Source organism: Mesoplodon densirostris, chromosome 15 (assembly GCF_025265405.1).
Source record: "Mesoplodon densirostris isolate mMesDen1 chromosome 15, mMesDen1 primary haplotype, whole genome shotgun sequence".
Taxonomy (NCBI): Eukaryota; Metazoa; Chordata; class Mammalia; order Artiodactyla; family Ziphiidae; genus Mesoplodon; species Mesoplodon densirostris.
In genome coordinates this window covers 976044-996894 of record NC_082675.1, presented here as the reverse complement: position 1 = coordinate 996894, position 20851 = coordinate 976044, and the positions used below count along the sequence as shown (strand labels likewise).

The window sequence follows — 20851 nt, the reverse complement described above, 5'->3', positions numbered from 1 at the left end:
AGAAGATTCTCCATCCCTTGTGTCTGTTGGGTCCCTGGCCAGCCCCTGCCAGGCCTGCACCCCGGCCTGAAGCCCCTGGGGGCTGCCTCTCTCCTGGGGACCCCACTCCCTGGGCCCAATCCCACTGCAGTCTGCTTCCCCCAGGGTCACTCACTCAGACAGTCTGAGCTATAAATGAAGATGCATTGGAGTGATGAACATTTTTATTAGACAAAATTAAATTCTGATATACATTATCTCTCAAGAGCAGAGGAAAGGAAAAAAAAAACAACAAAAAAACCCAACACTGCACATTCACTATTTCCCATCAGAAGCATCTGCTTGTTAATGGCCTTTCCCAGAAACCCGTTTATTAGGTTGGGTTACAAATGAACCGTTTTAAACAAACGACATGGATTTTTCTGAATATGCTACAGAGCCAATTTATAATTGAATTAATGAAAAAAGTGGGCCTGTTATTAAGTTTTATTGAATTCTAGTTGCTTGTATCTTTGCCATTTAAAACACGACTGTTGTTTAAAAAGGAAAAAAAACACTAGGCAGCCGGACAGAGTGGAAGAGCAGAGGCTTGGGGTCAAGCAGATCTAAGTGGGCCTCCGGGGCCTGCCTTGGGCAAAGCGTGTGTTTGTGCCAGGTCACTTCACTCCCAGGGCCTCTGTTGCCCCATCTGCAAAATGGGCACAGAAGTTCTCAGCGCTACTTGGGGTTATTTCAAGAATTAAGCGGGATTAAAACCTGGCATTTTAAACATATTTCTCCCTCCCTCTCCCCTCCTTCCTTCTCCTCCTCCTTCTAGAGAATGGTTGCCAGCTCTTTCCCCAAGCGGGTGGGGGTAGGAAATCGCTGGGCAGGAGATCCCCTTTGTTCTGTGTGTCTATCCTAGTCCTGGTCATGAGACCGAGAAGACTCCTTGTCGGGGTCCCAGGGGAGGACACAGCCGCAGTGTGCTGGTCAGACCCTAACCACCGGCTCTGTGACGCCCGGCCTGGTTTGCAGCCTGGCCCATTGCCATCTACAAATATTCCCACCAGGGGTGATTTCCAGCTCCCAGCCTGCCCTCTGGGAGCGTGGAGTTGAGAACAGGAGCTCACCACTGTCCTCACCATACGGATACATAAACGCAAATAATCTCAAATAGAGTAAATCACCAGGAAGTGGTGAGTTTTGAATATTTATTGCCTTTGCTTTTAATATAATTGAATTGTAAGTTCATGCAGTTTATTTTTAGTAATAGCTCTGGTTCACAACTGGTGCACAAAATTCCTGAAAATTTCAAAACCGGCTCTTGCCAGCTGGAGTGGTCCAGCTTCAGGTGCTGCTGCGGGTGACAGCGCAAGCCTGATTTCATCATGGCTGCCTCTCAGCCCGGGCCCCGCGAGGGGGGAGGGCGTCCCGGGCCCTCTGCAGGGCAGGGGGACCCTCTGGCCCGGCTTCAACCCGTCCGAGTCAGGAGTCCGGTCCAGCTGAGATGAGCTGTGGCCGCCACCTCCGGGCCTGCGCTCAGACGCGCCTCCTGCCTCTATGCCCCTGCCCTGCAAAGCAGAGCGTTCTGTGTCCCATGTTTCTTGTCCTTCAGCTCCAGGTAGCGTCAGCCAAAAGGATGTGTTGGAAAATTGGAGGGTGGAGAGAAACCAGGGTGTTTCCCTCCCCATCTCTGGCTTTAGGGCTCTTTCTGGAAGCGCCATGTCTCGTCCATCCCTCCTTCTGGCTGTGGCTCCTGGCTCTAGTTACACCACCCCCTCTGGGGTCCCTTCAGCCGGTGGAAGATGAGTCCCTGGGATGCCTCAGCCCTTCCGTAACTTGTGTCATCAATCCCTGGTATCAAATTCCCTTTGTCTGGGCTTCCCTGGTGGCGCAGTGGTTGAGAGTCCGCCTGCCGATGCAGGGGACACGGGTTCGTGCCCCGGTCCGGGAGGATCCCACATGCCGCGGAGCGGCTGGGCCCGTGAGCCATGGCCGCTGAGCCTGCTCGTCCGGAGCCTGTGCTCCACAACGGGAGAGGCCACAACAGTGAGAGGCCCGCGTACCGCAAAAAAAAAAAAAAAAAAAAAATGTCCCTTTGTCTGACAGATGGGATGCAGGCTGGTACAACAGGGGTGGCCTCAGCCGTGGGCCAGTGGTTGGAAAACAAGACAAAGAAGAAACATTGTCCCTAAGGTAAAGGAAGTATGAACAGGAGGGCCAAACGGTTTAGGGGGCCGGGATGGCTTCAGTACTGTCCGTGGATGGCGTTAGTGGTTTTTCTGAACCCAGGATTACAGAGGCGGGGGTCAATGAATGTACATGTCACCATGAATTAGAAAGCTCTGTGAACTTGGCCCCAGACAGAGGCACGCCTGGGGTGCAGGCAGGGGTCTCGACCAGCAGGGATGTCCCACCAGCCGTGGCCAAGTGTCGACCACAAAACTGCAGGGACCACTCCCAGTGGCACCACCAAGTGGCTGCCCCACATACAGCAGCATGGAAACCATGGTCCATCTTCAACTCTCTTTCCAGCTGACGTTTGGGTGGGGACTATTTGCATGGAGTTACCCCCAGGGTTCTCGGGCGGTTCTTCTAGAAAAGGGCAATCCTCACAAGAGATACACCTGCTCATGAGGCAGGTAAGGACTGCAGGGAATAGACGTAAGCGTGCTCCAGGGCCATGTATTAGGATGAAGGCCACTCGGATCCGATAGACAGCTGCCTCCCACTAGGAGACCGTGGACGGCGCTGGGCCGTCATGGGCTGACTGACTTAGTCCCGCTGCCCGTGGGCCCAGCTCAGCACCCCCTGCCTGGTCAGCACCTTTGTCCTCACGTGTCCTGGTGCCAGGCAGGACCCTGACAGTACGAGCAGGGTTTCAGAACACGGGCACTCACCACCTCCTAAGGGGAGGAGAGGTTTGTCAAGACACTGAGAAGCAATTTTCCAGGTGCTGGGCTTTCATGGGATCCTGTGTGGGCTACAAACCAGCCGACTGTGATGGGAGTGTCAATTTGCCTAATGAATTGTAACACAAGTGAGGTTTAGAAGTTCGAGCCTGTGATATTTTCTATTTTAAACCACAGGCAATGCACTTTGCATGCTAATGGCCACGACATGTCATAATTTCACTTAAGAAACTTCTGGATTCCTGCAGACCAGTCCTTGGCTAGAGACTGGCTTTAAGGCTTCACTCATTGCCAGTTTTTTTTGCCTCCATCATCATCTTAAATTTGGGGGACAATCTGGAATAGAGAGAGGGTTTGGGGGACTTAGGTTAGAGCTGGTAGAATTCTCTGCCGAGAATGGAGAAATTGGGACACTTCAGAGCTCTCCCAGCAGCAGGAAGCAAGGAATTGGAGGAATGGGGTCAGGATCCCCAAGGAAGGAGAAGCGGAAGAGTATGCCCTGTGGGCAGGGCACTGGGGGAGGGGCACATGCCACCGGGCTTGGGATGGAGGACAATGAAGTGTAGATTCATTACTTCACCCCAGGGCAAGGGGGCCATGGATACATCACAACTTGCCCCCTCAGACTCCGAGGGAAGGCCAGAGCCCTCACTCTCCCCAGAGACCCAGAGTTTGCTTCTGTAACTGAGCAGGACCCTGTGGGGCCTTCTTGGAACAGACCCCCTGCCCCCGCCACGTCCTCTGCCTGCCTCTTGTCTGCAGAAAAACTTTAGCCTCCTAGGCCTTCCCCAAGTTTCAAAGAATAAATTTAATCAGAGAAATGAGAAAATGCAAAAACAAAGGAAAACAGTCAAGCAAGACTATAATAGTTTAGCCATTAAACAAAGTCAAGGACTTTTAGTTCCTCCTCAAGGGCTGTAGATACTATGCTGAGCCATGTCCTTGAGCTGTTTTGCAGATACTGAGACCCCCACCAGGTGGGAAAAGTTAACTCTATGCTGACCACAAGCACGTGGACCCCAGACCGGCTGGAACCAGAAAGTTGATGATGTTGACTCCTGATGGCCTCACTACCAACCAATCAGAAGAAGGTCCACAAGGTGATCCTGCACCTGGAAACCCCCCTCCCTCACCCTGTCTTTTCCTTTCCCTGAAAGCCCTCAGGGAGTGCGGGTCTTTTGAGCACTAACTACCTAGACTCCTTGCTTGCTCCCTGCAATAAACGCTGTCCTTCCCTCCACCACAACTCGTGTCAGTAGATCAGCTTTACTGTGTGCAGGCGACCGGACCCAAGTTTGGTTCAGTAACACTTCTTCTGCTTCTTTCATATCTTCCAGGAAAACTTCCATCTCTTCTTTGGGGAAAATTCCCCCACGAGATATAAGATCCCTGGCACTACCAGAAGGGACTTTTCCTCTCCCAGAAAGAGGCACTAGGGGATTATTGACTGAGAGGCAGGGAGCAAGAGCGGGGAGCCCGGGAGGTGTGGAAGATGGACTGGCTCCCCGTCTTCTGGAAGGATGGGCTGCCTGGCCACAGCAAAGTGAGAACAGGTAGGATCTTCAAGCCCCCAGCTTGAAGCCCTGATGTCTGGAAACCCTGCCAGCCTGCTTTCCAGGTTACTCTATACGAATGGGGAGAAACTTGGAAGTTACTGATGGTGCCCACAATTTCTGTCCCTGGGAGACCACCAAAGGGGCCAGGAGACCCTGTGCATGGGCGGGCGGGAGCTAGGTGGGTTGGCTTTCAGGAGCTTGGCATCCCATCTACTGTTCATTTCCATGGCTGGGTGAGCCAAGCCCTGGGGCCCCTCACCGTTGCACAGCTGAGGCCTTCCACCATCGGGCAGGAGGCAGGAGGAAGCAGCTAGGATTGGGAAGAAGCTAGCTTGGCACTGGACCTGATGGGGGAGAGGGACAGGCAGAACTTTTTGTCCGCAATTTTAAATGCAATCTTGAGAGGACATCCTAGAGGCCCTGGGACAGCCCTGGTGGGGGTGTGCTGCTTCTCAGCTCCAGCCCTGGAGTGTGAAAGCCGCTGTGGACAGTACATAAACTGAGGGGTGTGGCCGTGTGCCAATAAAACTTTATTTATAAAAACAGGCAAGGGGCCGTGGGTCATTGTTTGCTGACCCCTGCCTTAGAACAACACAAGAGGTGCCTGGCCCCGGGTGAGCCGCTAGAACAGGGTTCCTCCCTGGACGGCCGACCAGCTCTGGCTCCTGTGGATGAGACATCAGGTCTGTATGGTTTAATCACTCTTTACTGGATTGAAGCAGTCACATCAGTCTCCTCGCACAAGCGCTGCCGGGGGGTTGTCTTTGAGGCCACTGCAGCTGCTGTCCCCATCCCCCCTCACCAGCCAGGGAGAGCCTTGCTCCGCTCGGTTTAGATGGTGGTGGTCACCGGGGCAGCCCCGCCAAGGGGCGGAGAGGTCAGGAGCTCAGAGTTCACAGGGGGCTATTGCTGCCTGGGGGATGGACGGGAGCTTCAGCACATGCAAGGAGGTGGTCACTGGCGGCTCGACAGGAATATCGTAGAAAAGGCACGTGATTCGGATCTGGAGTTGGCGGTCAGCTGATGCGCTCAGGCAGAGCCGCCAGCTGCGGGGGTACCACGCTTCTGGAAGGGGGGAGGTCCCCATGTCCCCAGGACCCGCCGGCAGCTGAGGACAGGTCCCCCCACCCCAAGGTGGTGCGGGCACGGCCAGGGCCCTCTGGGTTCCAGTGGTGGGCTGAGTGGGAGGGGCCCCACGCCTGCCCCAGGTCCTCGGGGTCTGCGCTGGGGCGGGGGCACAGGGTGAGCCTGGGGGTCAGTGCCGCCCTGGCTTGATCCAGTTTCTGATGGTCCACTTCTGCCCCGAGCACCTCTGCACCACCAGCCGGAGCCCGAAGTGGGCGTCTTTGGACATCTCCACCTCCAGGCACCGACCCGTGTCTCTGCTCACGATGGGACCGCCCTGCATGGGAGGGAGACCCAGTCAGCCCGGGGGTCCCATCGCAACAGCTTCCAAGGAGTGGGGGCGATACCAAGGCCAAGCGGGTCACCGCACGGCCACCTGAGACTCGGGGTCCTGACTCTCCCAGTCCCTCGGTCCCCACTGACCCTCGGTCCCTCCTGACCCCCTATCCCCATCCCTCCGTCCTCCCACCCCCGCCCCCACCAGCCATCTCCCGTCTCCTGGAGTCCCAGGAGTGATCAAGACAATGGACTCCAGGGCCCCTGAGACGGGCGTTTCCCCCACAATGCCTCCCTGACCCCTGGCACGTCTGATTTGCCCATCGGCCACCTCTGCAGGCCCTCTGGTCCCCCAAACCCAAGGACCCCCGAGCTCGTGTCCTGTGTGTCCTCTATCCTTCTCCAGACAGGTCCTTCCCATGCACACTCTGGCCCTCAGCGTCCTGGCCCCAAACACGGCCTCCTGGGGACCGCTGATCTCGTTGGCTCCACCTGAGACAGTGACAGCTCGTCACTGCAGCCTTTCCTGTAACCGGGAGCCCCCAGACGGGACCGTGCGCACGTCTGTCCCAGGGATTGGGAGGGGTTGGGTCGATTTCACCTAATCTCTGGGGAGTCCAGTCTGGCCCCACTTGGCCAGCAGCTGGGCCGGGGCTTCCGGGGCAGTCAGACCCCATCCCTTCTGCCTAAAGCCCTTCCCCAGGAGGCCAGAAGAGGCTGCCACGGGGCTGAGAACAGCCCGGCCCTTCCCTGGCTGTGGCTGCAGGCAGGTCCCCTAACGTCCGTGAGGAGGGTCACGTGGGAGCAGCTGGTCCAGCCCCCGAGCCCGGCAGCCCCCGCTGCCCTCAGCTCCCCACAGGCTGGTCCAGCGCCTCGGGGTCCCAGCAGCCCGCTGACCTGGGTGAAGTCCCACAGCCGCTGCGCTGGCCGGGCCACGTCCTCACACTTCCTCAGGGCGGGCGTGCGGCCCCTGCCGTCATCCACCAGGCATTTGGAGTCGGGCAGGAAGGCGGTGGAGCCCAGGGGGCCCAGCTGCAGCAGGCCCTCGGCGCTGTACCGCACGAGCTGGGGAGAGGCGCGGAGCGGCGCGTGGGCGGGGCTGGCCTCACAGGGGCCGCCCGAGGCCCTGGAGGGAGTGGGCATCGCGGGCGGGGCCAGCCCAGTCACAGGGCCAGCCTTGCTGGGGAGGGGCCGGGCCCTCAAGAAGCCCCCTCGGCCCCAGGGCGCCGGGGAGGCCGTGGGCAGGGAGCCCACGGGGGATGCCTTCCGGTGGCCCCGCGGCCCCAGCCCCCTTTCTTCCACAAATCCCCCCAGCAGGATGCTCTTGGACTCCTTCCCCGGAGCTCTGCTCGGAACCCTCCCTGCATGGGGCCCAGAGCCTCGGCCTCAGACGAGGAGGACTTCACACGTGCCCCGGGCCGCCCATCTGCCCTGGAGCCGGAGGTCGCCCCCAAGTTCATGGTTCCAGGTCACGTCATTTGCCAAACACCAGCTAAGTAACACCTGTGCGCTCACGAGGAAACCAGTGCGCTATATTCCTCCGCTCCCCGGCTGTGTGGCTTTGGGCAAGTCACGTCACCTCTCTGTGCCTCGGTTTCCTCATCTGTGAGCGGGAGATGATGAGAGTGCCTGCCTGGCAGGGCCACCGTGAGGAACCCACGGGCGTGCGGAGCGCAGGCTGAGCACAGCAGGTGCCGGGGTCGGTGAAGTGCTTCTCTCCTCTCCTTTCTCGCGTTTTCTCTCCCATAAGAGTGGGTGCGCGCACACACACACTCTGCTGTGTTTTCCAGTTCAATCTGATGGCACAGCACCTCCCCTGCGTGTTCGCGCGGCCCTGCGACTCTGCCACCCCCGCCTAGCATGGGGCCCACGTTCTCTCCCGCGTCCTTCTGGGGGCGGCGTGTGAACATTGCGGAATTGGTGCCGCCGGACTCGGGGGGCTGGGCGTAAACGTGCGTGACACCTCCCACGTCTCCTGGGACCACCGTCCTTGGCATCACTGCTCCAAGGTGAGGAGGCCAGAGCAGTGGGGGGAGGCCGTGTAGGGAGGGGCTGAAGCCCCGGAGCGGCCAGCCCACGGCAGCTCAGAGGTGGCCTCACCAGCCTGCCGGGTGGCCTGGGCAGTGCCATGCAGACAGTGGGTCCTGCTGCAGATCTGTGAGCAAAATAAAGACTGTGGTCCTTGCGGGCCATTCTGCCTGAGGACAGGTGGTCACAGATATGCTCGTGTCCCTTCTCTGTAAACTTTCTGAAGCCACGGAGGTTTGAATATGGGGCCCGCAGCCCCTGAAATGTCCAGCACAAGCTCCAAGCCGGAGCCCCTGCCACCTGTAGCTTCAGCCTCGCAGGTAAGGACCTGGTGGAGCTCAGAAGCGGGAGCCCCAGTGCCGGGGAGCCAGCACGGCCCATGCTCAGGGGGGTCTGTGCCAGACGCCGAGCGGGGCAGCGAGCCAGGCTGGGAAGGGCTTCGGTGACACAGGCGTCACCGCTGGCTTGTGGGGAAGCTGTGTACTTTTACAGATGCGTTCTGAAATACTCCGAGGTGAAAGGACCTGATGCCTGCAACTTGCTTTAAAATTACTCAGAAACAAATAAATGATGCAAATACGGCCCGATCTGAACACCACTGCCTCTGGGTCAGGGGTGGAAAACCGTGTCTGTGAAGGACAGGGAACAAGCGTGTGGGCTTCGTGGATCCTGCTTTTCCCTCCATAAACCTTTAAAAAGGTAAAAACTTTTCTTTGGCCGGCAGGCTGCTGTTTGTTGACCCCATGAGTGTGTGGTTGGTCATCTGAAGACTTTTCTACTTTTCTGGAAGTTTGAAAATGGTCAGAATAAAAGCTGACAGGTTAAAGGAAGGGCCTCCTAACGACCCCCAGGCTACGTCGAGTCCAGCCCAGGAGGGGTCCCCTGCCCACACGGAGGGGGACACGCCTGCCCCGGGTCCCTCTCACTCGCACTGGTCAGGCCAGCGCAGCGGACAGAGGACAGAGGGCTGGGCCCCATCGTGAGGGGTCCACACACTGGCCTGTGTCTGCTCCCTGAAGCCTGTTTACGAACCATCTGTACGTGTGCACATTTTGGTCCGAGACTGGCTTTCTTTATGTTGTAGGCTGATCTGTTTCCCCCAAAAAGTCATGTTGAAGTCCCTAACCCCCCGGCACCTGTGAACGTGGCCGTATTTGGAAATAGGATCATTGCAGAGGCGCTCAGGTAAGATGAGGCCATACCGGGTTAGGGCGGCCCTAATGCAACGTGACTGGTGTCCTGATAGGGAGAGAAAACAGAGACACAAGGAGAAGGCAGGGTGAAAGACCCAGCCACAGGCCCGCACAGGCCACGCGATGACGGAGGCAGAGACTGGGGGGATGCGGCCACCAGACGAGATCTGTGGGACCACTGGGGCGGGAAGCGCGGCCCTAGAGCCTCAGGAGGGAGCACAGCCCTGCCCGTGCCGTGATTTCAGATTTCTGGTCTCCAGAGCTGAGAGAATAAACACCTGTCCTTTAAACCAGTTCCCAGCTGGCCCCAGGACACTAACACAGCCGGGGATCGGGGTTTGGGGATGTAGCTTGTCCCCGTGAACACTTCAGCAGCCTCCACTGAGACCAAACCGACTGAGGTCATTTGCAAAGGAGACACCACCGTGGGCGTGTCCGGCCTGGTGGGCACGTGGCTCCATCCGACCTCTCCGTGGGGAGCGGCCCCGTGGGCTGGCCTCTCCGTCCACGTTCACCCCAGTTCCAGCAGCGAGGCGCCGGCCGCCCCAGGGTCCACTCGCGGGGGCGGGGCTCCCCCAGGCGTGGCGCAGCGTCCTTGGAGCACCCACACCTCACTCAGCCACTTGATTCACTGCCCCAGACACCTCCGAGGCTGGCCCCGCGCTGCCTCGCTCCACAGCAGGGCTCGCTGGGAAATGACCACCGTCCACCCAGCCACCTGGAGTCGCAGAAGAGCAGGGCGTGTCCGGCAGCGCCCCACAGACGTGGCCTCTCACCTCGGGTCTGTGCCGGCCAGAGGATTCCCCTCCTGCAGCTGAGGGCCCAGCACACTGGATTTCTCCCGGGAGGCCACGTTTGCGCCTCGATGGGTGATTCTGCTTCGCTCTCTTAAGGCCATGTGCCAGCGGGGGTCCTGTGAAGAGGCTGCAAGGCCGCCAGGGGAGCACGGTCTTCTCCGTCGCCACAGGCCTGGCACCTCGCGCCCGCGATGGACCCCGCGCAGCTGTGTGGATGTGCCAGCGCCCGTGGATGCCCCAGAGCGGGAGCAGATTCAGAGGACTCTAGGGGGCCGAGTGTCATTTCGGGGGTTAATTTAAATAACACCCACTGATAAGAAGCACTGTCACCGCAAGCGGAGGGCGGATCCACTTGGGATTAGAAACATCAGGCTCTGCATCGGGGTCCAGCACACCAGCTCCACTGCCTCTGCAAACATACCTGCCTGGGGTCTGCACACCCGTGCGGCTGTTTTTAAAGCCCTCCAGGTGAGTCTGAGCTGGAGCATCGCTTGGTAGGCATTCAGCTGATAAGAACTGGTGGTTACTGTGATACTTCCTGCGTTACGTCTACACTGTGGCTACCATTTACCCTCATTTTCCACTTCAGTCCACACAGCAGCCCTGAGAAATAGGCACCATGATCATCCCATTGATGGATAGGGAAACTGAGGCACAGGTGTCAGGTGATTCGCCCAGAGCAAAGCCGTTGCTCTTAATTTACCCCGGTCCTGAGCTCACAGCCTGCAGGGCATCAGAATGCCCCGGCAGGCCTGCCTCCGCCCCCCCGGAGCCGCCTCTACCTGTGTTCGGGGCTGTGACCCTCAGGAGCATCACCGCCACCCCTACCTGGGAGGACATCCCGTGGCAGGGGTACAGGATGGCACGGTCATCGTCTTCTGCCCCCTGGTCCAAGCAGTAGCCACTGGCTTTGCTGTTTCTCACCTACGACCAGAAATCAAAGGAGAGGCCCCATCACATGGGTCCTAAAGGCAGAGGCAGGCTAGAGGGAGTTTTACTGACCTGTCCCCTGCCCAGGGCCTGTGGTTTCAGGAAGGGGTGGCCCTCCTGGGATAAGAGGAGGGACGGTGGGGGGGGGAGGAAGGGAAGGGGGAGGGTGAGAAGGGGGAGGAGGGGAGGAGGGAGGGGGGAGGAGGGAGAGGAGGGGAAAGGCCGGGGGGAGGAGAGGACAGTGCTCTGGCCGGTGGGCTGGCTGCGGAGGGACTGGCTGGGCTCCTCCATGCCTGGATCTGGGGGAGATGTGGACAGATGTGCTGTGCGTGTGTGCGCGTGTGCGTGCGCGTGCGTGTGCGTGCAGACCCGGCCACCCTCCCTAGGTGAAGCTCGCCACAGAAGCGGTAGCCTTGGAAAACAGCGAGGAGGGCCTGGCTGGCTCCCGGGAACAGCCTCCCCACATTCACGCCTTTTGCCGCGTGACTGCAGCTCGCCCCCTCACCGGGGGTCGGGGGGCTACTCCCACAGCCCCCGAGTCTGGTCTGGCCTGGAGGCTTGCTCAGCCAGTAGACGCAACAGAGGTGGCTGTGTGCAGCTCTGAGCCTCAGGACACCTGCAGCTCCCACTGTGCCTTGAACCCTGACTCTACCCTGAGAACAAGCCGAGCTGCCCGCTGGGGGTGACAGACATGTCACCTGCGCCCCAGTACCCTGTTGACAGCCAGCCACCCTCCAGGTGTGTGGGTGAGCCTGTCCCCAGAGACCTGATGTCAGACTGGCCGAGGTCAGCTCAGCCTGCCCCAGGTCAGGGCTACCTGGATGACCCCTAGCCTTGTGAGCAAGCACAGAGGCTTACCGCCTGAACCCTCTGTGTTCCAGGGATGTTTGTTTGGCGGCACTAACTGACTGACACAGCACTCCCACCCCAAGAGGAAGCACAGGTTTGAACCCTGTCAGCTGGCAAAGTTCCTAACGTTACAGCTTCTGTGGGTGGGCGATGCATGAGTTTGACTCATCGTGGTCAGGAGCACGCAGGGCAGCCTGGGAGGGGCTGGGAGGACAGTGGCCTCCTGCCCACGCTGCTGATATGCATCAGTGGAGCTCCCTGTCACGTGGGAAACCTCTGTGTCCAGAGGAGTGGGAATCTGGCTTGGGGGTGGACCAGGAGCTCCAGGAACAGACAGGCCACCTGGGATTATCCCCCGCCCCCTGGTATCACTTCTGCTTGGCCCACCTAAGTTCATGCATTCCTTCGCCTTGGGGAGCCTGGGTCCCCGTGGAGGAGCTGAGGCCTGGGGTAGGGGGAGGCCTGTCCCCCAGCACAGACCAGGACGAGTGGGCAGGAATGCAGTGCCCTCCCCCGGCTTTAAGGAGAGGTGTGCGTGGCCATGCACATGGGGGCCGGTGCAGACACGTGGGTCTTCCCACAGCTGGTGCCTGTACTGGTGTGAGTCTGTGTGTCCTTCTGTCGTGCACTCACATGCAGGTATTGTGGCACACAAACGCGGCTGTGTGTGTGAATGCATCCATGTGCAGGCCTCTGAGCATATGTACTTATGTGTTCACATGTCATTTTGTCTCAGTAACAAGTATTTGTATCGTTCAGGGCAGGCAGCTTGGGTGGGGTCTGCATACACAGGTGAAGATGTACAGGTAGCTTTTTGTGTGTCTGTGAGCAAAACTGTGTGCAAATGTACACTTCTGTGTCTGTGTGCACTTACACCCATATGCATGTTTGCACGGATCAATGCATGTGCATGAGGGCATGTATAAACACATGTGTGCAACACAGATACATATGCACACACGTGTCTCTGAATCTACTTTGTGTACCTCGGTATGCAGGCATGACTGTGTGTCCCTGTGGATCTTACACTGGTGTGTGCCACGTGCGCATGAGTGTGCCCGTGCGCTCTGCCAGCTGCTGTCCGTGAACGTGTGCCCGGGGACAGGCCAGGACGCCGGGAGGTGGGGCGTGGGTGCGGGGTGCAGGCTGCAGCCATCGCTCGGAGGCGGTACCTCTCCGTACGTGAGCGTGTCGTTGTAGGTCCTCATCTCCGGGTACACGTTGTCCAGGTACCACTTGAAGCTGTGGCACTTCAGCCTCTGGCGCAGGGCCAGCCGCTCGGACACGTCCCCAAAGTCCACGCCGGGGTTCTGCGAAGCCGGAAGCAAGGCGGGACGGGCACTGCGGTGTGCAGAGCCCGCACCAGCCAGGCCTCTGCCCGGGGCGGGGGGAGCCCCAGGACCTGCAGGCCCCCCACCACAGAGCATGCCCGTGCTCAGGGCTTCCCGGCCCCGAGCCTCGTCTGGGGACCCTCTGCCCTCCCAGGCTCCTGGAAGGTCCAGGACAGCGGGGCCGATGGGAAAGGCCTGGCATCTCCGGCCCGTTTGCAGCAGGACCAGCTGGAGGGCAGCCGGCCTGGACAGGCAGCCACCGGCGGTGTGTGGGGGCCAGGCTTGTAACACCCTGCCCCCTCCGAAGGAAAGACCGAAAGACCTGCCCTCAGCCAGCTCCCGGGAGGTGACTTCAGACATCCTGGGTATTGTTTACGGGGGCCAGGCCAGGTCGTCTGTGCTACAAGGTGGTCTATGGGGGTCGCCGTGGGGTATCAGCTTGACCTCTGCAGGGGCTGGAGACCAAGGCCGGGCACGTGGAGGTCAGCCACGTGCACGTGAGCCCCAGTAAATTCTGGATGCTGAGGCTCGGGTGAGCTTCCCGGGTTGGTGATACGCTATACGTATTGTCACACATTGCAGCTGGGAGAATTAAGCGCAATTTCTGTGACCCTCTGGGAGTCGTATCCTTTCATTATAATAAACCACAGCCCCCATGTAACAGCTTTCCTGAGTTCTGAGTCCTTGTAGCGAAACACTGAACCTGAGGGTGGTCCTGGGGGCCCTGACACTCTGTGACAGGTTGGGGACGTGGGTGGGTTTGAGAAAGCCCCCTCCCCAAGCCCAGGTCCCCGAGGCTCTGATACCAGCTAAGGAAGGACCGTGGGCCTGATGTGAACGGCAGACCCTGGGCTGGATGCGGGAGCAAGTGCCCTTGGGAGCCCTCCACCTACAAGGCGGCATCACCCAGACGTGGGGCCGTGAATCCAACTCAGTTCAGGAGGTTGCAGTGAAGACGTTTAAAATACCAGGACGTTTTGCACATAATGAAGATAATGTTTCTTAACTTTTTTGTTATATATACGAAGCTCTATCTGCTGACAGCTAGAAATCCATGCACACGTGTGCCTGTGTGTGTGTGTATCCTAATAAAAGATCAAGCTCCTTCTGTGGGTGGATGTAAAAAAAAAAGCTGTTTCCAGGAAGAGTCTACCCCAGAGACTCGAATCCTCCCGTGTCCAGGGGAGCAGAAGTGTGTGAGGCTGGTCCTGCAGCCAGTGGGGGCGAGCGGGACGGGCAGCCTGTCCTCAGCACTCCCATGCACACGCACACACATGCGTGCACAGAGTGTACACACACGTGTACGCCCAAGCCCCTTCTCCGGGCTTCCCCGCCCCCCAGGCACTGGTTAGGACCCCCTGGTGCACACCCAGACCCTGCTTCCCGCCGGCCACAGGCAGACCCCTCGAACAGACCCCTCCTGCCCCCGCTCCCTGCAGGGCAGGCAGATCGGGCTGCAGACACCGCACGCGGGAGAAGCCGCCACCCCCGCAGCAGGCGGGCCCCGAGAGCCGCGTGACCGGGTCCTGCGCAGGACCGAGTGACATCCGGCTCTGCCCCCTCTCAGCCGCGCACCCTCGTGTGCCTCAGTTTCCCCGTCTGCCGTGTGGAAGTGGTGGGGTCATCATTACAGTCATCGTATCACTGTGGCCTCGTGCAGAACTGATGGGGAGAGGCTTCTGCGTGGCGGGGGTTTGCTACGTGTCCTAGGAGGGGCTGTGGTCACCCTGGGGCAGCTCTCAGCGCAGCAGCGACTGCGACCCCGCAGCGCCACGTCTGCAGCCGCTCAGGGGCTCACACCATGGAGGGAAGGAGCTCTCGTGGCGGGAGGGAGGCGTGCCAAGCAGCGTCACAGCTGCTGGAAACAGGCTCTGCTTGGTGAAGGTCATGACGTTCCTGAGACTCATCCTGGCTGAGCTGTCCAGGAGGCCCCACCTCGCGTGGCCGGGCTATGCCTTGGATGACCCCCGAGGCTGTCCCCGGGGGCAGCCCCCGCCCCCAGCCCTCCCCCTCACCACCCGGTCCGCCAGCTTACGCTCATGGGGATGTTCCAGGCCATGTACACGTGGGACTTGAAGCCATCCATCCACACCTCGGCCGCCCGCAGGGCGTTGCGCTTCGCGTAGTAGTCAATGTCGTTGTTGTAGGGCTTCCTGGTGCGCTCGATGTGGGCCACGCGGGAGCAGGGCAGAACCTCCATGCTGCCGCCGCACTGCCACACCTGTGGGGACCCGGGCCTGGATGGCGGGCCGCCCCTCCCGGCAGCCCCCGGGGCCAAGGGCACCCTCCTCCCTCCCCGCATCCCCTGTTCGCACTCCCCGGGACAGGCCTTCCAGAGGGCAAGGAGGCCCGGCCGCCTGGGCCGTTCCAGGGGAAGATGCCAAAGAGAAGCCGTGGCCTTGGGTTAAGCCCACCAGAGCCTGGGGGCAAGGCTGCCTCCCCTTCCGGATTTCCCACCGAATTTCATTTCTCTTGCACGTCCCACGATCTAAACAATGGAGGGATATTTTCTGACATCCTGACAATTCATTATTATCCCTTTCCTATGGCCCCTGCCCCCACTCAGTGTTTGCTCTGGGCCCAGAGCCTGGCCTGAGAGGGGTTACTTCCCAACAGCAGCTGTCCTCCCCCCACAGCTGGGAGAACCAACCTACAATCTAATTTTAAAAGAGCAGCTTGCGGGACTTCCCTGGTGGCGCAGTGGATAAGAATCCGCCTGCCAATGCAGGGGACACGGGTTTGAGCCCTGGTCCGGGAAGATCCCACATGCTGCGGAGCAACTAAGCCCATGCACCACAACTACTAAGCCCTCACGCCACAACTACTGAGCCTGCGCTCTAGAGCCCATGAGCCACAACTACTGAGCCTGCGTTCTAGAGTCCGCGCACCACAACTACTGAGCCCACGAGCCACAACTACTGAAGCCCGTGTGCCTAGAGCCCGTGCTCCGCAACAAGAGAAGCCACCACAATGAGAAGCCCACACACCGCAATGAAGAGTAGCCCCTGCTCGCTGCAACTAGAGAAAGCCCGTGCGCAGCAATGAAAACCCAACGCAGCCAAAAATAAAATAAATAAATTTATATAGAAAAAAAAGAGCAGCTTGCTATGCAAACAGTGCTTCAAGCACCCCAGACACAGTCTCGGTCTAAAGGAAAAGTCTAAACAAACAGCCGTTTCCTCTGCCAACAAGGCTCCCCAAAGTCCCTAACTGCTAGAACCCTCACTTGCAATAGAAATGTTATCTTGCACCAGGATCTCCTTTCATGCCTGCTTGCTTCTGCACAGCTTCACCTAACAAAACTTAGCCTTACTAGGCATGGGTTGTGTTAGTCTGTTCTATTCTACCCTATCCTATGCGATCCTGCCTGTGCCATGAGGCGCCCAGATATTTGGTTCACACAGCTCTGGGTGTGTCCAGGAGCATGCTTCCAGGTGAGATGAACACAAGGTGGTGGGCTGAGTAAAGCAGATTGCCCTCCTCAGTGTGGGTGGGCCCCAACCAATCAGTTGAAGGCCTGAACAGAACAAAAAGGCTGAGGGAGGGACAATTCACTCTCTTTGCCTGACGGTCATCGCGCTGGGATGCTGGTCTTCTCCTGCCTTCAGACTTGCTCTGGAACCACACCCTTGGCTCTCCTGGGCCTCTAGCTTGCCAACTGCAGGTCTTGGACTTCTGAGCCTCCGTAACTGTGTGGGCCAATTCCTTATCATCTCTGGAGAACCTAGACTAATGTCCTACCCTATCTTATCCCACCCCGCCCCATCCCACTGAAAAAATGCTGGTGCAACCCACCAGGTTGACTTCATCATGAACCACTCAGTCTGATCAACTTGGCCCAAGCTCTCTTCGGTCAGATTCTTACCCCTAAGCCTCTTCTAATTCAGACATTTTGGAGGTGCCAGGCATGTGCTAAGCACCTTACTCGCCTCATCTCACTCAACCCACCACGACCCAGGAAGGACGGGTACCACAGGCAACGTTCTCCTCACTGTACAGAAGAAGATACCGAGGGTCAGAGAGGTTAAGCCAGTCACACGAGCTCACGGGACCTGACTGATCCCACAGCCTCTTACTGTCAATGCTGTGCTGCTCACACCTCCCACACACAGCCACTGTCTTCTGGAAACTGCTGTATTTTATAGTTGAAATACAACATCAGTTTACAAACATTTGTCCATGCAGCCACACTTGAAATTTGTCATTTCTTTTTTTTTAAAATAATTTTTATGGAAATATAGTTGATTTACAATGTTGTGGTTTTTTTTTTTTTTTTTTTTTGGCTGTGTTGGGTCTTTGTTGCTGCTCATGGGCTTTCTCTAGTTGCGGTGAGCGGGGGCTACTCTTCATTGTGGTGTGTGGGCTTCTCATTGCGGTGGCTTCTCTTGTTGCAGAGCACAGGCTCTAGGCCCACGGGCCTCAGTAGTTGTGGCACGCGCACTCAGTAGTTGTGGCGTGCAGGCTCCGTAGTTGTGGCGCACAGGCTCAGCTGCTCCGTGGTGTATGGGATCTTCCCAGACCAGGGATCAAACCCGTGCCCCCTGCATTAGCAGGCAGATTCTTAACCACTGCACCACCAGGGAAGTCTGAAAGTTGTCATTTCTTATCGCAGAGAGGATGGGCCTTAATTCACTTCCCTATTGCCCCAGTTATTAGACATTTAGATTTTCCTCCTGTAGTTTCTTCACTATTAAAATCAAGGCTGTACTCCACATTAGAAACACTTTCTTGGGCTAAATTGTCACCATAAGTTGGCAGGCATGGGTACTTTAAGCGAAAGTCTTGCTGACAAGTACAACTGGGTGTTTCTCAGTCTTGGGCATGGATTTCACTCCGTGGGTCCCTCTGGCCTCTTGTCTAGCCTTCTTCAGCCTAAATGTTCTCCCTTACGCCCAGTTTAAGTGGCGCCGGCTTCATCAAGGCCCATTCCTCCTGGACAGCGACTGCACAAAGTGGCCTTGATGCCTCTGGGCTCCAGCCTGAATTTCCAGAGCCCACTTTGGGGCCCATGAGGAGAGGGGCTTGAGAAGCGGGGCTGGCTTCACGGGAGGCATGGAAGGCAGAGCCTGCTAGAGCTCACACCAACTAGAGGCCACCTTTGTTTCCTGGGGCCGCATAACGAGGACCACAGACCAGGTGTAAACAACACATTCTCTCACAGCCCTTGAGGCCCCACTCCCTCCGAGGCTCCAGGGGAGGGTCCCACCTCCCTCTCCCAGCTTCTGGTGGCCCCAGATGCCCTTGGCTTGTGGCCTCATCCCTCCCGTCATGCGGCCTTCCCGCTGTGGGTCTGTGTCTCAGGTTCCCCTCTCCTCTCTCGGGTAAGGACAGCAGCCATCAGATTTAGGGCCCACCCTAATTCCAGGAGGATCTCATCTTGAGCCCCCTCACAGCTTCCAGGCAGAGGTCTCTGGGGCTGCCATTCACCCACCACAGACGCCAGGCCCCCGTCTCGGGGAAGAGCACGGCCCAGCCCTGCCTGCTCCCTCGGCCCTACTCTCTGCCCCCGGAAAGCAGAGGAAGAAGGCAGTGAAAATCTCACAGCGGGTAACGGGCGGCCCCTCCTGACACCACCCACGGCTGGGATAAGAAATCACCTGAGGAGGGAGGGGAGGCTGCCCGTTCCTTGTGGCTCACTGAGCACGTGCCCAGCACACTCTCCCCTGGCCTGGCTCATGGCCACTCAGAACCAGTGCTTGGCACCCTGCAGGCTCAGCAGGCAGCATCCACGGCCTCCGCCTGATGGTGAGAACCGCACATGCTCTGTGTCAGAGACGCGGCGGATGTTTACGCCCAGGTCCCGAGCTGCAGACGCGGTCTTGCTTCCACGTGGTTTTGCTTCCACGTGGCTGGAGGTGGGGCCGCAGGGGGAGGGCTGAGGGCCCCGGCCAACTCCCACCACGTCCGCTCACACACCTCTGTCAAACCCCGGCACGTGGCCCAGCTGCCCAGGAGGCTGGGAGCGCAGGTGGACACCTGGTGAGCCGGGAACCTTCCAGGAGGCCAAACACTGAAACAAACAGAGGAAGCTCTGCACACCCGCAGGGCAAGCGCCTGGTCCCCCTGCCCATCCTCTGTGGCCACCGTCACCGCACGTTTCCTGAGGGGCCTCCCTGCTGTCCGTGCCTGCCTAGTCCCCAGCCGGGGCCGGGGGTTCTGTCCAGCCGTCCAGGCCTCTGAACCTCCCAGGACTCGCCACTCCTCGCCCCTGCTCGTCTCAGAGCCCACCCCACACCCTGCCCAGGGCCTCTGTGCTGGCTGCTCCCTCTGGCGGGACGCCCTCCCCGACCTCTGCCTGCCCGGCTGCCTCTCCACCTTCAACTCTGCTCGATGTCACCTCCTCCGCGATTCCCTCCTTACCACCCCATTTAAAGCGCAGCCCCTCAAGCCTCATTCCCCGGCCAGCCCTGTCAGCCTCTGTGGCTTTTGTGTCTTTCTAACATGTGACACCGTTTACCTGCTGATTCCATGTTGTCTGTCTGCCCCACTAAAATGTAAGCCTTGGTCAGTGGGGTTTTCCATTGCTGCATTCCCAGCTGACAAAGCTGGACCAGGAGGCAGCCGTGGGATGACGATAAACCCCAACAATGCCATGCGGGGGCAGGCAGGGGATTAACCTCGCCCTCGTTGCAGATGAAAATAAGAACTGAGGCTCAGAGACGTTAAGAGACACACCCAGGGTCACACAGCTGGTTCGTGGTGGGACAGGGATTCAGAACCCTCCCACGAAGGCCCTGAAGTTGCTGCTTCACCCACAGCTGTGAAAGGTGTCATGGGGACGATTCACACGGTCTAAGTGTTCCTGTCACACCCACCCTGTGTCTCAACCACTAATTATCTCAATCGACTTGGTTAATTGCCACCCAAACAGAAACAGCAAACACGAGGCAGAGGACCAGGTGTCAGGCCTTCAGGCAGCTGCTTGGAGGGAGGGCGGAGGGCACGGGGTGGGGGGGAGCCCACCCCGCCCAGAGGGACCCCTGCCCCTCAGCCAGCAGATCTCAGCTCCTGGAGCCTTGGTGCTGGTTTCTGAGGCTGGGATTCCAGAGCAGCAGCCTTTATACATAAGCCCTTCTCCTTACAAAGTCCAGAGATAATGGCCCATCAGCAGGAATGCCAGTGAAGGTTTATTTACCCTCCAGCCACCCTGGTAATGCGAGCCCGACAGGCGCCCCAATAGGAGCCGAGGGGCTGGGACCAGGACCCGGTGACAGGGCGGCCGCGTGTGGCCTGGGGATGGCAGAGCGGGCGACAGGGCCTGAGTGCCTTTCCTCGAATCGACGCTCTTAGGACGTCCATCGTGAATCAAGCTGCCGTTTCTCGTGGTTTCTTCCCCACCTTCTTCCTGCACCACAATGGGCAACATGACATTTCTGGAGAGCCCTGCTACTAAAAAGCCAGTGCTTCCTGAAACCTGAGCGGAGAAGGAAAATGGTCCCAGCCACTTGGCGGGAGAGGCCACGTGTCTGTGCATCCTTTGTGTGGAGACACTTCTCTGGACTCCGAGTTCATTCCCTTGGCCGCACAGCCCAGGAGCGTGGCACGCGGCCCCTCGCTGGCCCCGCCTCTCTGTGAGCCTTCCCGTGGGGGCCAAGGAACACGGAGGGGGACTGCCGCGCTGCCAGGGCACGAGCTCCCCAGTCTGCTCTGCGGTAGCATCTCCTGGTGGAGCTTAAAATCCCCACCCCTGCGGACCACTTCAGAACTGATGGTCTGATGGTTGGGTCCCTGGGGCCCGAGTCTGCACTCAGGGGAGGCCGTGCTGTCCCAGGGGCCCCCTGGGGAGGCGGAAGGAGCAAGCCCCGCGGTTCTGTTTGGATGTAGCTGAACACAGGGGCCTCTGCTGCTGCAACCAGGGTTTCCAACTGAGTCCCCCCAGAGAAGCGACGGGGC

General features: G+C 58.8%; 1 protein-coding gene across 2 annotated transcripts in view; it reads right to left on the bottom strand.

Annotated features, from left to right (window-relative positions):
• Nucleotides 1–4950: 4950 nt before the first annotated feature.
• GALNT9 (polypeptide N-acetylgalactosaminyltransferase 9) overlaps nt 4951–20851 on the bottom strand; it is a 94338-nt gene continuing 78437 nt past the window's right edge. For both annotated transcript variants that reach the window (XM_060118483.1, XM_060118484.1), the window contains 5 exons: nt 14994–15179; nt 12800–12937; nt 10677–10772; nt 6728–6895; nt 4951–5831 (listed from right to left, as the gene is read on the bottom strand). In XM_060118483.1, coding sequence (XP_059974466.1) covers nt 5685–5831; nt 6728–6895; nt 10677–10772; nt 12800–12937; nt 14994–15179 — 735 coding nt within the window. In that variant the 3' untranslated portion in view covers nt 4951–5684. The remainder of the gene's footprint in view (nt 5832–6727; nt 6896–10676; nt 10773–12799; nt 12938–14993; nt 15180–20851) is intronic.